Below are 18,603 nucleotides of genomic sequence, written 5' to 3' on the forward strand. Positions count from 1 at the left end.
TGGCTGCACGGATTAAAGATTTTACAGGTTTTCTAATGTTTGATGTTCACTGCCATCATCTTGGACTGTTAACTTGGGGTTAATTCCACAAATTCAGCTTCTGACTTGTGGACATGAAAAACTGCATAAAGGCTAATTTACACTGCCTGTAGCCCTGCTCTCAAAAACTGACATAGATGTAACTCTGTATGTGTGGCTGGTTTTAAGAAAGAAATGCTTAAAGTTCACGTTTTTAGAATATGTGTAGCGCCATCTTGTATCAGTTACAGAACATTACATCATCGGGTTGGTTGGAGTCAACAGACATTGCATTAGTTTATGTTAGCTAACTAGTAACACAACCAATAACCCAGGGAAAAATAAGGACTGTAAAATTTTTGTGCTGCTTTTCCTCACCAGGCCTGAACTGTGCAGTCAGCTGTTAAAACAGTTTCTCACAAGGTGTGATCAGCACTATTTTATGTAATAATATTCTCTTTTCCCAAGCATATCCAAACAGGTTGTTTTTTTTGTCACACCACAAACATAACTATGTTTTTTACCAAAACACGATTGAAAATCTTAACGTCCATCAGCATGTCCATAGGAAAAAATTTTTTTAAATCTCCACTAGTGCTGTCAGCGTTAATCTCATTAAAATGACGTTAATGCCATAACCGCATTAACGCGGCAAATCTCCGTTAGCGAGTAAGCGCGGGTCGCCCCGTGCGTGGGGCTGCACGGCATCAACGCATTAGCACGGTTAGTTCGTTAACGCATTAGCGCTGTGCAACCCCACACACAAGGCGATCCGCGCTTACTGGCTAACGGCAATTTGCCACATTAGTGCGGTTATGGTGTTAACGTCATTCTAACGAGGTTAACGCTGACAGCACTAATCTCCACATTACGCTCCCCCTCACTAACGTTTGGGCTTCACTTTTCCTCAGTTCAGTTCAGTTCATTTTTATTTCAAACATATACATTCACCAACATTTCATAAAATCTTTCCATGCAGTTGTTTGAAAAGGCAGAAGTATATACTTATTTAGCCCGACCCCCTCAGGTTTACATCCTCATCATCTAAATTTGAACAACAAAAACGTATACAATGCCTTCAACTTAGAACATAAAAATATTTTCTCATGTTCAACTAAAACTATATTTAGATTTGTTAATTTGCAGAAAGAAATAAACATCACTTTGACTGCTGTCTTGGGTTAATTGTATTTTCTTCATTCTTATACTTATTTAAAATTTCTTTTTTGAGTTTTATTTTAAACTGGTTTATATCACATTCTTCATTTCTAATATTTGTCCATCACACACATCGACACATTTTTCCTGCAGTTCATGGGATTCCCAATCGTGCTTTGGTAAGAAACGTAGTTATGCTTGTGGTGTGATTTGCATGTAGTAATCTGTTATGCTGTAAACTGTCTGGATGTGCTTGGAAAAAAGAGAGACTCTTTTATTGCATAAAATAGTGCCGATCGCATCAGCTGATTGCACGATTCTGTACAGCCAGAGGAGGAAAAATCTGAGTTTCTTACTCCAGCTTGTCCGTCCAGTGAATCATCTGTCGCCTGACTCAAAAACAGACTCTCCTCCACACTGTCCTCATTCAAAAAGTGCTTTGCAAACCCGAACATTACGCCTTACAGTTCTATTTTCCTGTTTTAGTGTAGCTAGCCAAACATCGAAGAGCCAGGTACTACTAAAGAGACAGACAGTGAAAGTGGACAGTATATGCTTATATAGCAGAAAAGTGCTTTTAGTGCATTTATTATCCCCCTCAGTTATTGGCTGTGTTACTAGTTAGTTAACATAAACTAATGTAATGTCTATTGACTCCAACCAACCGATGATGTCTTGTTCTGTAATGGCACAAATAGCACTAAAAATGTTCTTTAAACGTTAACGTTGAGCACTATTTCTTCAATAAATAACTGCAGATACACAGACAGAGTTGCATCTATGTCCGATTTTTGAGTTCTGGGCTCGATGGTGTAAATTAGCCTTTATACATGTAGTGTTTCATGTCCACTTTAAACTAAAATGCACTTTTAGTACTTGGTAAAGAGTGTTGGTCAAGTTACTTGAAAAAAGTAATCAGTTACTAATTACTGATTACTTCCCCAAAAAAGTAATCCCATTACTTTACTGATTACTTATTTTCAAAAGTAATTAATTACTTAGTTACTTAGTTACTTATTTACTTTTTAAAAACACGATTTACAATCTGAAGAGGTAATAAAGCGATAGATCTTTCAGCCCACTTCTACTTTTTCTACATAATCCATCATACAAAATGTAATCAAATGGAAAAGTCTCTTTTTAAAACTTGTTTTATTCGTTTTAAGCTTTTAACTTTATGCATCAAGCAAAAATTTAATTATATGCAACATTCTCTGACTTGAATAAATTAGTTTAACATTTAAACTTTTTTTCTACACATTCCAGCACATAAAATAAAATATTTTTTGTGTTTACACTCAGTCTTTCAAATAGATGCAAGTAAAACACAGCAGAACATAAATAAAGTCAAAGACTCAGCGGTCCTGTTGCTCTATTTTCACCTGTAAAGCAGGAGTGGGGTAGGCGGAGGTTTACCCTGGTGCAGGTGTGCCGCAGCGGTCAGTTGAAGAATCCATGAGTTTCTATGTGAGTTTCACATTACGTAATAGCACATTTGGTGCTTGCTCGGAAGTTTAGGGGTTTTTTTCGCTGTAAAAAGAAGTTTTCTTCCCACGCACAGCGGACGCTAATGTTTTTGTCACTTTTTATTGAATCAAAGTAAGGTCAGTACTTCCACACTTTAAACGCTGCACGCTCATACTCTCTCCCCCCTCGATATATGATCCACTGTTGATCTGCACACAGCTGTTGCCACGAACGTCGCACTCGCTTACGTCACTGTCATGAGACATTCTCGCAAAAAAATCATGGTTTTAGTAACGCAGTAACGCAGCGTTCCTACGGGAAAGTAACGGTAATCTAATTACCGTTTTTGCAATAGTAATCCCTTACTTTACTCGTTACTTGAAAAAAGTAATCAGATTACAGTAACACCCATCTCTGTTGGTAGATAACTCCTTATTGGCAAGCACAGCAGTAAGATGTTTCTTGTAGTTGGTCACCATTTTTTCACATATCTCAGCAGGGATTTTGCGCCCACTCCTCTTTACAGAAATTCTCCAAATCCTTTAATTTTCTTGGCTGCCTGTTGGCAACTTCAAGCTTCAGTGCTGATTCTCTCTACAGATCTGATTTATAGGATAGAGGTCTACAGACTGGCCACTCCATGATCATAATGTTCTCCTTTTTTAGCTGCTCTGTTGTTTACTTGTTTGTATTTAGATCATTTTCATGCTTTAAGACCCATGTACAACCGATCTTCAGTGTTCTAACTCAGGGAAGAAGGTTCTCATCCAAGATCTTACAGTACAGCTCTGTCCACTGGCCCACTCAATGTGAAATTGTTTTGGTGGGCATGATTAATGTATAAACAATGCAGGTTGAGACCAGGAGTATCTCCAGTGTACTGAATGATTGATTTATTGTGGTTTGTGTGCCATGTGGGCACTCAGAAATCTGTGGGACCCAGAATTCTTACTGGGTTGTAGGGGATCAAATATTTTTTTTCGCTCAGGGACATGCAAATCAATTTAGGACAGTTTTTTTTCCTGGATTTTTGGTTCATGTTGCTCTCCATTTGAATGAAACTGACATAGAAATTCAAAACTGTTCTTTTCTTTGTAAGTGAGAAAATGTACATGCTCAGTAGGGATTCAATTAAATATTTGTATGCCACTGAACACTTAGACCACACTTTGAGCTCCAGGAACATAGTCATTCATTTTTAAACAAACTGAATAGTTAGTAAAACAAGAAACCAGTGCATGAATGCTCTTTCTTATTATTAACATTTGATGTAACTGAGTGATACAGGCAAATAAAGTGTTCAAATGATAACGCTTTATTTTACAAGTTTTATATTTTCCAGCTAACGTGGTAAAAACAAAAGACTATAAATTACAAGGATATTTTTTTAAACCCCTCATAAAGCCCCTTTTAAACACTTTCTACTTTCCCCCATTCTTTCTTATTTTCTCTGTAGTCATTCACAACTTAAAGTAGGATTTAAAAAATAGCTGATCTATTCTACCTGCTGCAGTGATGTGCAATGATGATCATCTCAGTGACGTAACTACATTCTTCTGATCAAACGAAATTCTTTTGACAATCTTTGATTCAAGTTTATTTTAAAGGTTCCCCCTGCAGTTTCCAAGACAGTATTTTAAAGGACAATAAAAACAAAAAACATTTCTAAAACTCTAAACTGTGTATTTTCTGAACCCCAGACATGACAGTCTACTGTTGATGATCTTTGGAGTTCTTGTAAAGATGTCTCATTCGTATTTTTTGCTGCTTTCCTTTTTCTTCCAAATGTGGCTCAACTTCAACTCTTCATGCAGCTTTCTTTGACTGCGCACTGATGTACTTGATGCAGACTAATGGGAAGGACCGCATTATTTTAAGCTGAGACATTTTCTGTATTGCTTAAAGCATACATACTCAACCCTTGCTAACAGTTGGAGCTTTAAGTTATCAAAAAGGAGGTAGAAAGTGGCACATGTGGTTTCACAAATGGAAGCCACATGTGCTGGTCACGCTAGGTGGTTGGGTGGTGTGGACACCCAAGTTTATGAATGTGATAACTTGAGCACAAGGTGACGTAGGATTTTGAAATTCATGCCATAGGAGCACGTACTAAAAATCCCAGATGAGTTAGAATCTCAGTGAATCTTCAGTCAGAAGTAAAGTTTTCTGAAAATCCTGTGAATGCAACAACTTAAGAACAAGGGTGATGGAGGATTTTCACAAACCACTAAATATCTTGGACAAGAATGAATCTCAGTGACCTCGGCCTCAAGGTGAAGGCCAGAGGTCAACTTTTCTGAAAATCTTTCTGATAATCTTTCAATAATGCAAGAAGGAATTCACCCAGGATTTTGAAATTGATACGATAGGTGCATCTTCTAAAACTCTCGGACGAATTTGAATTTTGGTGACCTAGACCTTAAGGTCAGAAGTCAGAAAATTCAAACTTATGCAATAGGGGGCTCTACTAGGAGGCTGAGGTGGTAGCAGTGGCAGCTGCCAGCATCTTCTGTTCTAGGTGATGCTTCACTTTCTTACTGAGGTAAATCACCATGATACTCGCTGACCTCATATCACTTTTGCAATGGTGACTAAGCCTATTTATAAATTATGTTTTAATACTAATCCTTACTCTCTGACCCCTAAACAATGTTTATGTTTTATAAGTGCAAGTTTTTAAGCTGTAGTTCATCGTTAATTGTTAATCTTGTGGTTTTGCACACAGAACAAAAAACAAAGTAAATGACATTTTGTTGCAGATTAAAATTACATGCAGCAATATTTAATATTTTTCCAAATCACCAAACACGAACATGCCTAAAGGCAATGTGACTCGCAGTTTTGATTCTTCGAGCTGTAGACCCTGTTTAAGGATTTGAGAGAAAACATTAAATCTAAAACCAGAATTCAAAGGTAGTCTACTTACAAATTTCATATGAGGTCAGCAAGTACAGTGTAGGTGTCCTGTTTTAGGATCAGATATCAATGCCAGTAAAACAATAAAATTCTTTGTTACAGTGAGAAAAAATAATCAAGGAATAAGTTTTCATCTAAAAGTTATTTTTTATTACCGATGCTCATTAAGGAAACAAAGACAGTTTGTGCTAGTAAAAATCTTCCTCTTTTTAATGCACAGAGGTCCGAGTGACCTTGCAGGCATGGTAATGCTATTTTCTGTAGAGCTGATTGGTCAGTAGGCAGTGATTTTATACCTCTCGATCACCAATCAGGATTTTAACCTACAGGTTAGATTCACAGCATAAGTTACCATGGCGATTTACCCCAGTAAGAAATGCACCGCCTTCATGGTGCAAAACACCCAGGGTGAAACCTGAAGTTCCCTGGATAAGCTGAAATCCTGCTTCCTAGTTTAGGCCTCTGGTCATATAAAATGTAGACAGCTGTTCTGCTACCCAGATGTGGCAAAAATCTACTTACTGCAGTTATAAGTTCAGGAATTTGAATCTTTGGTCTTCTATTAAATGTATGTGGAATAAAACGATCTGAGCAGATTAAGCCAGTGGAAATAAAGGTGGAAAAGTTTTACACTATATCAGAGCAACAGTGCCTTTTTTTCTATTTTATTTTCTGGTGTAATGATGATGGCTTTCCTCTTTGTCACAGAATCGAAATAGAAACAACAGCCAGTTACAGACAAGCAGTCTTGTAGCTGTACAGGACTTTAGAAGAGGGACAGAGAGGGTGGAGCTCTTATTAAGGAAGGCATATAACTGTGTGGACGATCCCCGACCAAAAACAGATATTAAAAGCAAAAATTCTGGGGACTGAAAATAGGCATCTTTCTGCTATTATAGGTGGTGTGTTTTGCCCAAATATTAGGAAAAGACAATCAGTGCTTCATCTTGGACTCCTCATGCTGTCACTCTTCTTGTATGGGCACTTCTGCAACTTGTCTGTGAGATTCACTAGTAGGAGCATTGCAGCTGCTGTCCTAACACAGTAATCTCAGTGATCTTTATGGTCCTCTTTGCATAAAACCTGAATTTTTCAGGACAACCAAAACAAAGTGGCCTGCATCAAACACACTGTGTCACACCATTCTTGGCTTACATGTTTGTTTCAAGAATTACATTTGCATTACACACAATATATAAGACAGCAAACTTTGTTTGTTGGTTAAGTCAAATATGTACGACTGTGGCTGTCATCTTAGCTGCATCATGGTGAGAGGCTGTACCAGAAAGTGCCCTATGTATTCCACTTCTGTGATTCTAACGCCATGGAGATCAAGTGCACATAACTCAATATAGATATATCCTGTATAGATGTTTGTATAGAAGTTATTATTGTATGCTGCTGGTTTGACAAAAATCTGGGTGTGACACTGCATAATATCAGTGTTGTAAAACAAAGTCAAGATGATGCTGGTGGTGGTTCTTGTCAATAAATCATGTTTACAACTTAATTTCAAAGCAAGACATGTTTTTTTCATAAAATATAAAATATGTTCAATTTCTAGAAATATTTATTGCACAGAGTTTGTGTGCTACGTTCAGACCTGATACTTTTGATATGTATGTTGCAAGAATACAGTTGAATTATTCAGTTATGACATACACTTTTTTTTCTGGTTTCCCAGATAGAAAGATAACATTGAATGATGTTTAGTTTTCATCTGAATCAACATTGTGGTCCAGATTGAAATCTCAGTGCTAAATAAATGTTGAATCAGTGTTAAAATACCGATCAAACCGACAGTGTAAAAGTAATGACACCGAAATAACACAGATTCAAAGTTGATCTGTTATAATTGATTAATGATCTATTTACAGTTGACCAGGTGACAACAATGATGCTCAAATGTCATGGATTTATAGTTGACCAGAAAATTAAAGCTATTATCAGATGGACTGTTCCATCGCACCCCTCTCAACGTGGTACATCCCATCTCTCCACCATTGAAACATCATGGATTTATGGTTGACCGGGAGACATTACTACACCCCAGATATATCCTCTGTAATACATCAGGTAAGCATTCACTTATTTTCTTCTGTTTGAATTGCACCAAATATATTTTTAACCAACTGTATTTCATATATGTTGTCGAACACTCGGCACAGTGATACATATTGTAGATGTGTAATTTAGGCATATTATGTTAGCTAGGGTGAGTTAGAGAAAGGCAGAACTATATATTAAGTAGAAAAACTTAAATCTGAACAAAGTATGCTCTTTCCTTATTTTTTCATATTAGTTTTTTATTTTGTTTTCGTTTTTCGGATAGTTCTGAGTTCTCCTTTACCTACAGGCAGTTGACAGTTAGGACCCAGACCAGGTGGAGGCAGGACATCATTCAGTGTGTTTGATGAATTCACCAGAAATTACTAAATTATTAAACTATTAAATGACAGCTGGGATAGCCCCACCCCGCAACCCTGAAAAGGATAAGCGGGAGCGGCTGGATGGATGGTGAAGTTGTCTGTTGTTTATATGTTAGAGTGTTTAATAGTAGAGTTAAAAATGTTTTCATCAACATCCTTATATCAATTAAAACGACATTAGACAAGAAAATGACATTATATTGAAATATTGTAAGTAATTTGTTTTGTTTAACTTCACTTGAAATACCACTTATGTCCACTTGATCTTTAGTAGTGGCATCCACATTGCTTCAATATTAACTGAAGGTGCAAAAAAGATCGTATTCGTATTGTATCTTTATTTTGAACATGTTAAATTAATACAACAACAACAACAGAGAAAAAAAGAGACAAATAAAGCAAAACAAAAGGGAAAAAAAAGGAATAGTAATTATAAATAACTTACATGTTCAAAAAAAGTAGAAAGAAGCATAAGCTTGTTTAATCCCACCCCTTTCCACTATTTAGTAACTAATAGTCAACCATTTTATCTTCCTGTTTATCTTCCTATTCATCAAAATTTCTGGGCCATGTGCAATTCCTGAGCTGGGGCTAACACCTCATAGGAATCAGGCCTTGCTTAGGCACTTATGATGAACTGATATACTGTTTCTAAGATAATTTGGTTGCAGTGGTACCAGTTATTTCCTTGGGGAAACACTTGTATGTCCCCGTGTGATCGTATTTATTTGGGGTTTGTTTGTTTGTTTGTTTGTTTGTTTGTTTGTTTGTTTGTTTGTTTGTTTGTTTGTTTGTTTGTTTGTTTGTTTGTCAAAGAAACGCCCCTGTAAGTTTCCTGCTGGTGAGAGCTAACAGCCACAGTTTGCTTTTTACAGTTCTGTAACAGCTTCATGGGTGGGACACATTGTCCAAGAGTGATACTATCTTCTGTCTCCTACCACCTGCACTGGCTTAAGGGGGCATCCTAGGACAGAACTGGCCTTCCTGATGAGCTTATCCAACTGCTTCCTCTCAACTGTAGATAAGCTGCTGTTCCAACCAGTGACAGTAGAAAACAGACAACACCATTTTTGAGTGAGTTAAAAAAAATAGGTCTTCAGGAGCGCCCCTACACTGCAGAAGATCCGAGTCTCCTCAGCAGATAAAGTCTGCTCTGACTGTTTCTGTAAAGAGCATCAGTGCTGTGACTCCAGTCCAATTTATTGTTCAGGTGAACACCCAGGTACTTATGTAGTGATCAGAAATACACAATAAACGTTGAGGCCTTGAGCCAACTCAGCCAAATTATATCTGATTTATTTATTTAAAGGGTTTAAAACAAAATTAGACCATCTGACTCCTTAATTACAATAATTAGAATACATTGTTTACATCCCTGCTTTTAATTGCAGTTTTTCCAGTTTCTGTAAAAAGCACTAATATACAGCACCTTTTGTACATTTTTATTAATTATCCTACTCTGTTACACAGAGGGGTTTTGAATCTGAGTATGCTATTTAAAGTGTAAATATGCCCTCTACAGTCTTATTTATTTTCTGTTTGTTTTTTATTTCATCTTTCTTCTTTGCATGCTCTATCTGCCGGTCACTTTGCTACCTGGATTTTCCCAGTGAGGGACAATAAAGGATATTTCTATTCTTTTTTTGATTGTTCTTCCAGAAGCACATTCATGAGGTCAGACACTGATGCTGGACAACAAGGCCTGGCTCACAGTCTCTGCTCTAATTCATCCCAAGGTGTTCTATCGAGTGCAGGCCAGTCAAGTTCTTCCACACCAAACTTGCCCTTATGGACATTGCTTTCTACAGTGGTGCACAGTTAAGGTGGAATGGGACGTGGCCGTCATCAAACTATTCCCACAAAGTTGGGAGCATTTGTCCAAAATGTCTTGGTATGCTGTAGTAATAAGAGTTTCTTTCACTGGAGCTAAGTGGTCGTGCTCAGCTTGTCAATATGCAGAACCATCACCCCAATAGTCTTTCTGTTTAAAAGGTACAGTCTCTGATCCTATGAATATTACCAGTTAGGCAGTGCAGAGCTTGGATGGAGGTGATAGGTGATGGGAATTGTACCAACCAAACACACCTGTTGCAGCAGCTCTCCTCTCAGTGCCCTTGGAATATGACTAGGTTTAATTAAGAGGACTGGAGAGCAGTCCCAGGGATCTGTTGTTTTTAAATTTGGAGTAACCTGTAAGAGCTATTTATAAGATGTAAACTAATAGTCAGATTTTGACCTTTCCTGTTTAGAATGGGAACATATAGACTTTTTGAATACAGGATGTCTTTGTAAAGAAATTTTGTAGTAAAGCAAAACCTAATTCAAATAATAAAAGCAAAACAATCAAATCACCTTATTTGTATTTATCTAATAAAGCTACTCTGCACTAATTTTGATTTTATTTCTGATCTTTGAGGGGAGTAAGATTAAAGAGAGACTGGGCACGCCTTGGCCAAAAACACAATCTTTCATTCATGCTCATAATGACCCTACAAGAAAGCAGTATCCCCTGGAAATTCAACTCCTCTGGAACGCTTTTACCTTCTCCACAGATGTAATGAGAGGTACACCAGGGCAGCTTGAAACTCTTCCAATTCCGGCCTTTTCAACAAAAACTCCTGAAGAACAACCCCTGGACTGTACAGCAGTAGAGATGTGTTCTCTGAAGTGACGCTTCTCCATCTGCCAATCCCGTGCAATTCATGGTTCAGGGGTGGCTGTAGCTCAGGAGGTTGGTGGTTTGATCACTGGCTGTTCCAATCAACATAGCAAATATCACAATATACACTTTCCCATTCAATTTTATTTATACACTGCAAGTTCACAGCAAAGTCAAGGTGCTTCATATACTAAGGTAAACAACCTACAGAATTAGAGAGAACCCCAACAACAGCACTTGGAGTAAGAGACCTCCAGCAAAACCAGGTTCAAGAAGTGGGAGTCATCTGCCTCGACAGGTTGGAGGGTGACGGGAAAGAGCAACAAGAAAAGTAAAAGTATGTCGTTTTGTATCTTTCAAAGTTGCAAGGCCTTGTTGCTTAACAAGCTCACAGAATTTTATTCTGTATACAGTTTTGTGTTTACAGTCAGTTTGTAGATGTATTTTTTTCCACATTGCTCTTGTGATAAACAGCCTCATACAAACATATACAGAAATGGAACGGTATTCATATAATGCTTTCTGCTTTTCTAGTCTTATTGACTAAAAAGCATGCTACAAGACAGGTTTGCATTATATATTTACTATTTTTGGATGCAGATGTGTGTGTATTGATGTTTGGAACTCATCTGGTTCCTTGTTTTTTGCATTCTGCACAGTTTGAGCCACAAACAGATTCATCAATAAATTATAGTGCAGTAGTGATTGGTGAGAGCTGAATTCTGTATGTTTTCTAATGCATGTTAGACACATCCTTTAATGCTTTCTTTAATATTATTTGCATTATTTACAATCGTAAAAGTTAGAAGGACGTCTTCTTCTTCAGTCCTGACACACTGTCGATTTTCAACAGGCGTTCCTTTAAGACGGCAGGCAACAGGTCACTAAGTTGTCAGAGATCAGTTTTCAGATGAATCGGTCTCTTCAGTGGAGCCGTCACTCTCCACCTCCATCCTCCTCCTGTGGTGGATGTTCCTCCTGGGTGATGCCTTCTTCTGCACTTCTTTTAGCCCCCCCACAGCACTACTGCTACTGTTACTGCTAGGACTCACTACGATTTGAGCAATCCTGGACAGCAAGAAAACAAAAGATTACAATTAGAAGAAGAAAAGAGCAAAATGGGAAAAAAGCAAAGTGAAAGTATGTAGAGATTGTACTGGAGCTCTATTACATTTGAACACGAGAGTAGCAGCAGAGTAACCGTTTTCATGCCAGTGAACAGAAGTCTAACAATATCAGAATCAGCAGCTTGGACATTAATTCGATTTTGACCTTTGAAACCCACAAATTTACATATAAAAGATAAACCAGGAACTTTGAGCAATCCTGGACAGCAAGAGAACATCACGGCTGTGATTTTTCAAAAATTGACAAGTGTTAGCCATTATTGGCATAAATGTATAAAAAATTATAAATTATATTATTCAGGGGAGTTCATTTTTCTTGTTTTATAGCCTTGTGCTGCTGAGGGGTTTAATTTCAGATTACTTCGATGCTCTTTGCTATCAATCCAATCTACCTTACTACAATCTATACAAACTGTCTAGGGGTTGAAAAGCAGCTCTGAAAACTCTTGTAGCATCTGCTTCTAAAATGTAGAATTCAGTTCGCTTAATCCTTAATAAGAGTAAAACAGAAACAACACAGGTCAGCTGAAAATAGTACAAATCTATTTTTTTCTGTTGTAAGCCTCCAGCAGATCTGAGGAATCCCTCACTTGTCATATAACACATTAACACATTTGCACTACTCTGCCTGGTTTGCACTCAATGTCATTTACCCTTATATTGTATATTCTATAGCTTTCTTGTTATATGTAAAATTGTATTATATTATTTAATTTTTTTTACTTTAAAATATTTTACTTGCATTTTTAATCACTCTTATATTTAAATGTTCATTTTCTATTTTATCTAGGGATTGAGAGTAACGAAGTTTCTATTCTCTGTATGTCCTGTACAGAATTGACAATAAAGTTGACTTTGACTTAACACCTGGTTACAGCTGCCTAATATATGGAGTAATGTGCCTGTTGTTGATATGTTTATTACTATGTGCATAGATGTGCAGTCTCACAGTTTGTCAAGTTCCTGGTCCATCTCTGGGTCAATGAGCAGCTCTGCCTTACTGGGTAACACTCCTGCAGAATCAGGGAAACGAAAAGGTTCAAAATTCAAACATTTGAAAGCAACACTAATGTAATACAAACCAAATGCACATTTTTTGACTGATGTAATGCTTATGCACTGTGTGTCAATAAGACCCAGTGTCTCATTGACACACAGTGGTGGTTGAACCCACCAATGGTTTGGTTGATGGCCTCTTGTTTAGCCAGACTCATAAGGAAGCTGTAGTAAGAAATTCTGTCAGTCTGGTTCAGGATTTCCCTCATACATGACCTGGGCGGATGACTACACACACACACACACACACACACACACACACACACACACACACACAAACAAACAAATAATGACAAATCAATACTACAACTGGTACTGAAATTGTTGTGTGGTGAGGTGGGAATATTTTTGCAAATATTTAGTGTATACGCACAAAAACGCAGTGATTTATCAACATTTTTGCACCACAATTTTTTCGTACTTCACAAACAAATTTAGTGTACAGACAAAATACAGCCTTACTGTCTTAGTGAATTTAAACACGTGTCGTTAAAATTAATACTTTTTTTTTTTAATTCATCATTATTATTGCTTTTTGGTCATTATTTATTAGTTTATATATTTTTTTATTTACAGATTACAATTAAAATTTTAAAAATGAAGCACCTAAATACTGGCCTAGACACACTACATGCAATGTGAAAATCCTAAGTTACTTCCTTAAGTCATCGCATTCACAAGATTTTAAGTGAATTCTGACATTGACCTTGAAGTCTAATGGTAGGAATTTGAAAATATTACATCAGCTACATCACCTTTGAGAGTTATCGCCTTCACAAGATGTCTACAGGAAACTAAAAGAATATAGTGGTGAGTGAGAACTGAAGTGTTTACCTATGTTTGGACCTGTCGCACAGGGCGTCTATACACTGAACCAAAGTGGAAGGCTCCACCCCATCTTGTGGCCGCTCTTCTTTGTTGTTCTCCTCTGTAGACACAGATGGGATCTGCTCGATGGAGGTGGATGTGGGGACGATGACAGTGTTGGGACTCTTACCTGCTAGCAGATCTTGGTAGATTACCAGCACACAGTCCAGGAACTCTACGAACACAATGGATGAATTTAATGAACGTTTCCTTTAACTTAAAAACAAATCACATTATTAACATTATTACATACATTTTATTCATTTTGTATTTATTGTTATTACTATATTTTTATTAATATTGGTTTGTTTATTCCCTCGGGTGAAATAACTGAGAGAATGGGTTCGTAAAACCTATTTTCTCAGTTATTTTATCCTTTATTATCCAATTTAATCAAATCTTTACATTCTTATCTGTTACCCAAGTTAAATATTCTCTTTTTCTAGGATACTTATTTTTTCAGTTAGTGGTGAATTCTTTACCCCCCTCAGTTTATTACACAGTCGTTATAAATAATACCTTTTATTTCGTTAACTCATATTACCATTCGGTTCCCTGGATTAACATTAATCTACTCCCTTTAGTAATTTTTTCAGTCTGTTTCCTAGATTTCCTATTTCATTAACTAGATTCTCTTCATTTAATAATCAGTGCACATGAATTATTACCATTTTCCCTTATTTTCTCTATATAATCCTTTGGGTTTGTATTCTGTTCCTTCAGTTTATTGATCCTTTCCCTCCCTAAGTTCATTAATTTGCTCTCTTTAATTATTCTTTTCATCACTTGGTTTATTACCTTGGTAGTAAAACTGCAGCTGGAAAGCATAAAGAAAATCAGAGAAAGACATCAGACAATCGATGGTGTCGTCCATCACAGCAATTCTAGAGGAGGAGAGAACAGCAATCATTACCCAGAAACTTTCAGCCTGTTAAGATCTGTTGTGTTCAAAATGTGCTACATTGAAAATGTGCTCAAATGAATTACATAGGATTATATATTGTGCAAAGCACTCAGGTTTCATCTTGATGTGAAATAATCAAGATGAAACCTTGGGAAGTTACTCTTTTGCTGACCTGGCGGCACTCTGAACTAACACCACTGGAAAATCTGGACACAGTAACTGCAGCAGGGACCTGTATTCCAGCATGGAGAGCAAGTCTGCAACACAAGACACAAAACATTTGTTGGCTACAAATTACACAATGACTAACCACCAGTTTTAAATAGAAAACTCATGACAGCACAAAACTGTAACACATAAAACTGTCAGTGACAACTAAAACAATAATGTAACACTTATGACATAAACATAGTTTTATATCAATTTTTTTATTAATTACAAATACACTGACATCAAAAACTTTGTCTCTTTGATCTGCAAGGATTTGTAAATTCACTGATTTTGAAAAAGCATGTTGTTTGAGGTCACTGCAACCACATCAAGAAGAAACATACAGCATCACCCAGATTTAACTCCTCCTGTGTCTATTTAATGTCTATGTCTACATTTACCAGCTTCCTAAGTATACCATAATAAGCTTTAGATCTAGTCAATGTGTCCTTCTTTCAAGAGTACAGGGCTATTTGGTCCTTGTACAACTGTATTCACACTTATTTCTAGTGGGTAATGGAATCTCCCAAGGCTGCTTTGACTGATTTTGTCCATGATTTTTATGGACAGAGTTTTAAGGTCAACAGGTCCAACCAAAGGTTGTAGTGTGTCAAGGTTGGTAGCTTCATAATCTCATGTCCACTTTTTACAAGTGATGCTCACTCAGTGGTCTTCATTAAGGCTCAGGTGGTAGAGCAGATCATCTAATAACCGGAAGGTTGGTGGTTCAAGCCCAGTCTGCCCTAGTCTGCATGCAAGATGTTAGTCCAATGTTGTTCTCTGGTGTGAATGCATGTGAATGTTAGACAAAAAGAACTTAGAAACAGCAACTTAGAAACAGTATCTCAGGAGAGTGACAGATGGGTAGGTCTGTCATCAGCAGTAGCACTGTACCTCACAGCAATAACATCTTGAGAGTGAATCCAGGCTGGGATATTTCTGTCTGTAGCTTCCATGTTCTTTACTATGACTACATGGTTCTCCCCAGAGGTACTCCAGCTTCATTTCACAGTCCAAAGACATTATTGTGTTCTCACCTCCACTTTTGCCGATCTGTCTGTAGCATTTCCAGAATACTCGAATGAAGGATGCTCTGTTATGTGGAGTGGCCTGGATGTAGTTAAACTCTCTGAAGAGGACGTGGTTACTGTTCTTTACACTGCTGAAACTACAAAAACATTACAAACCCAGATATATTATATATTTCTCTCACACACACACATACACACAAATTTACTCAATTGCTCTCTGCGATTAATGAAGTCTCTCTGACTCTGATATGTCTTTATAAATAACTTTCTGCCAGGACATGGAAGGCAAGCAGTGCTTGCATTGTTAAAGCTCCCCGCCTGTCTATTAGCGTGTGCATCCATCCTTTACATTACTGCCACCTTGTGACCACACGGAGCTAGAATTGCTGCATCTCTCTCTGGTTTGAGGGCGTGTCCATCTCCCGTAACACTGACTTGAGCTGGGCAAGCTGAGAGGTCAGCAGCTTTTTTCTGGTTGTTTTGCGCATGTGCACTGTGGATAAACTGCTAGTCTTCAACGGTAAACTGATGGGAGACCAGTGTGCGAAACAAGCTGCTGCTGGCTCAGCTTTCACTGCTCTGACACCAGTAATGAACTGTGCTTTGTCTGGAAACACAGCCACCATTACCCTGTGAAATAGATTCAGTCAGATTCATCATAACAGATGAGTTTCTTCTTGGTAACCACCTTGGCCAACATGTGTAATGTAGTGATTATGGTGTGAGAAAAAGTTGTTATTAACTTCTTTAGTACTGTGACAATACTCAAGATGGGATAGTAGCTCTGACCATGTCTGCTCTTTTCAGATTTTCAGATTAGCATTTCCCGAATGTAGATTTTTTTCATTAATATGTTTAATTCCTCAATAGACATATGCACAAGCTTTTTAATTCAACTGTTTTTTATTATTATTAATGTATTTTAATACACTTAAAAAAAAACCATGATGAAGGACTGTGAAACTGAGCTCTAAACAACAATTTCTTTTTCAGAGATTAGATTTTTCAGAGATATGTGATGCTCACACAACAGCCACACATATGATGACTATGATGAATATGATACTGTACATTAGGGCTGCAGCTATTGATGATTTCAGTAATTGAGTAATGTATTGATTATTCCATCTATTAATCAAGTAATGAGATAAGATAACTTATTCCACTCTCCATGTTCCAGATGCTTGATCCACAGATTCATCATTTTCACAGACTTTTCCTGTCTGTCTGTCACTGTGTAATGCAGGATTAAAGACCTGGGGAGGGGGGGTCTCCATCTCCAGCTCGTGCAAATGCATGTAGGTATCAGTACGATCTTCAGACAACAATGAAGTAGTATTGATACGTATAACCTATGCATTTGCACGAGCTGGAGATGATAATCCTTTTAAACCGTATGACACACTGGCAAACAGTGACAACCATTTCTTGAACATGACGATGTATCACCAAGTATACGGAGAGTAGAATTCGTAAACAAATCTAACTAGTTAACGTAAAAACCTGTTAACCTAAAGCACCGGAGCTGCAGTCTCACTGTTTCAACAACTGTGTGGAACCTACTATTCAGCGAAGTAGCGGATCACTCCGAACTGGTTGTATTCCTCTTTGTGTTCTAGCAGCTGGATCACAGCATCATTCAGGTAGAACAGCACATTGCTGTCCGCTGGAACACAGACACACACAGAGATTATAAAGTTAGCCTAGGAGCTAACTGACAAAGCTAACAACACACGACCTACCGAGATACTGATCAGCGGGAACCGTGGGGTTCAAACGGTTCATTCTGCTCTTCCTATAGAAACCCACTGAAACAAGACTTAATAAATACGAAGCTATAATCGGTGAACAGTGCAGCTATTTACTGTACGTACACTGTGTTCTTATTACTCTGAATTTTGTTAGCTAGCTGTCCTAACATGGTGAGCTGGTGGACTTCCATGGAAACCGCCGGATGTTGTGAGTTACATTAATCAGAGCCCCTCGAACATTACTACTTACAAAGATTCCGCTTTGAAAGTAAACGTTTTACAGAATTTAAGAGCTTTAAAAACTGAGAAAAAATTGGAACTTGTATTTTGAAATTCTCACGTGTACAGATTTTTTCAACACACTTGTGTTTTTAATTTACAGTTACAGAAAAATATTCACAAATGTGTAGAATGATATTTTCACAAATAGAATAGAATAGATCTTTATTGTCACTGTTACACGAACAATGAAACACAGTTTGCATCTGTCCGTTGGAGACATTCAGATTCTTTTAGGATGGACACAGGGAATGTGTTGTAATACACAATAATAATAATAATAGTATGTACAGATCAACATAAGAACACACACACACACACATATATACAGACAGAGAGCGAAGGTCATCAAACCTGTTATGAAAGAGGTAAGAGTGTGGCCACAGGAGGCCACCTCTGCTCTTCAAGACTGCTTTGGGTCAACTGATTGGGACATATTCAAGGAAGCAGCCACCTACAATAACATAATAGACATCGAGGAGTACACAGACACGGTGAGCTCATACATCACCAAATGCATTGATGATGTAACACAGGTGAAAAGTATCACAACTCAAGCCAACCGGAAGCCATGGCTAACAGGAGATGTCCACAGGCTGCTGAAGGCCAGAGACAAGGCCTTCAGAGCTGGGGATGAAATAGGCCTGAGAACAGCGAGAGCCAACCTGTCCCGTGGCATCAGGAAAGCGAAACAGGACTACACACACAAGATAACCTCCCACTTCAATGAT

At 37.6% G+C, this 18,603-nt stretch overlaps 1 protein-coding gene across 3 annotated transcripts; it reads right to left on the minus strand.

The window, feature by feature from the left end:
- Positions 1-10,773: 10,773 nt before the first annotated feature.
- Positions 10,774-17,836, minus strand: cstpp1 (centriolar satellite-associated tubulin polyglutamylase complex regulator 1). 3 transcript variants are annotated; one of them, XM_005750552.1, is made up of 10 exons: positions 17,585-17,836; positions 17,406-17,508; positions 15,849-15,979; positions 14,774-14,858; positions 14,496-14,581; positions 13,828-13,872; positions 13,665-13,758; positions 12,949-13,058; positions 12,724-12,787; positions 10,774-11,715 (listed from the first exon to the last, which is right to left on the minus strand). In XM_005750552.1, exons 1-10 carry the CDS (start codon positions 17,625-17,627, stop codon positions 11,547-11,549), a joined length of 930 nt encoding a protein of 309 aa, XP_005750609.1. In that variant the 5' UTR covers positions 17,628-17,836; the 3' UTR covers positions 10,774-11,546. The 3 variants fall into 3 exon arrangements, with proteins under 3 accessions (XP_005750609.1, XP_005750608.1, XP_013770713.1); XM_005750551.1 differs by having other exon boundaries at positions 13,665-13,872; positions 17,585-17,835; XM_013915259.1 differs by lacking the exon at positions 10,774-11,715 and having other exon boundaries at positions 12,720-12,787; positions 13,665-13,872.
- Between the last annotated feature and the right edge of the window lie 767 nt (positions 17,837-18,603).

This window comes from Pundamilia nyererei, unplaced genomic scaffold (assembly GCF_000239375.1).
Source record: "Pundamilia nyererei isolate P.nyererei 1_Seehausen unplaced genomic scaffold, PunNye1.0 scaffold00278, whole genome shotgun sequence".
Lineage (NCBI taxonomy): Eukaryota > Metazoa > Chordata > Actinopteri > Cichliformes > Cichlidae > Pundamilia > Pundamilia nyererei.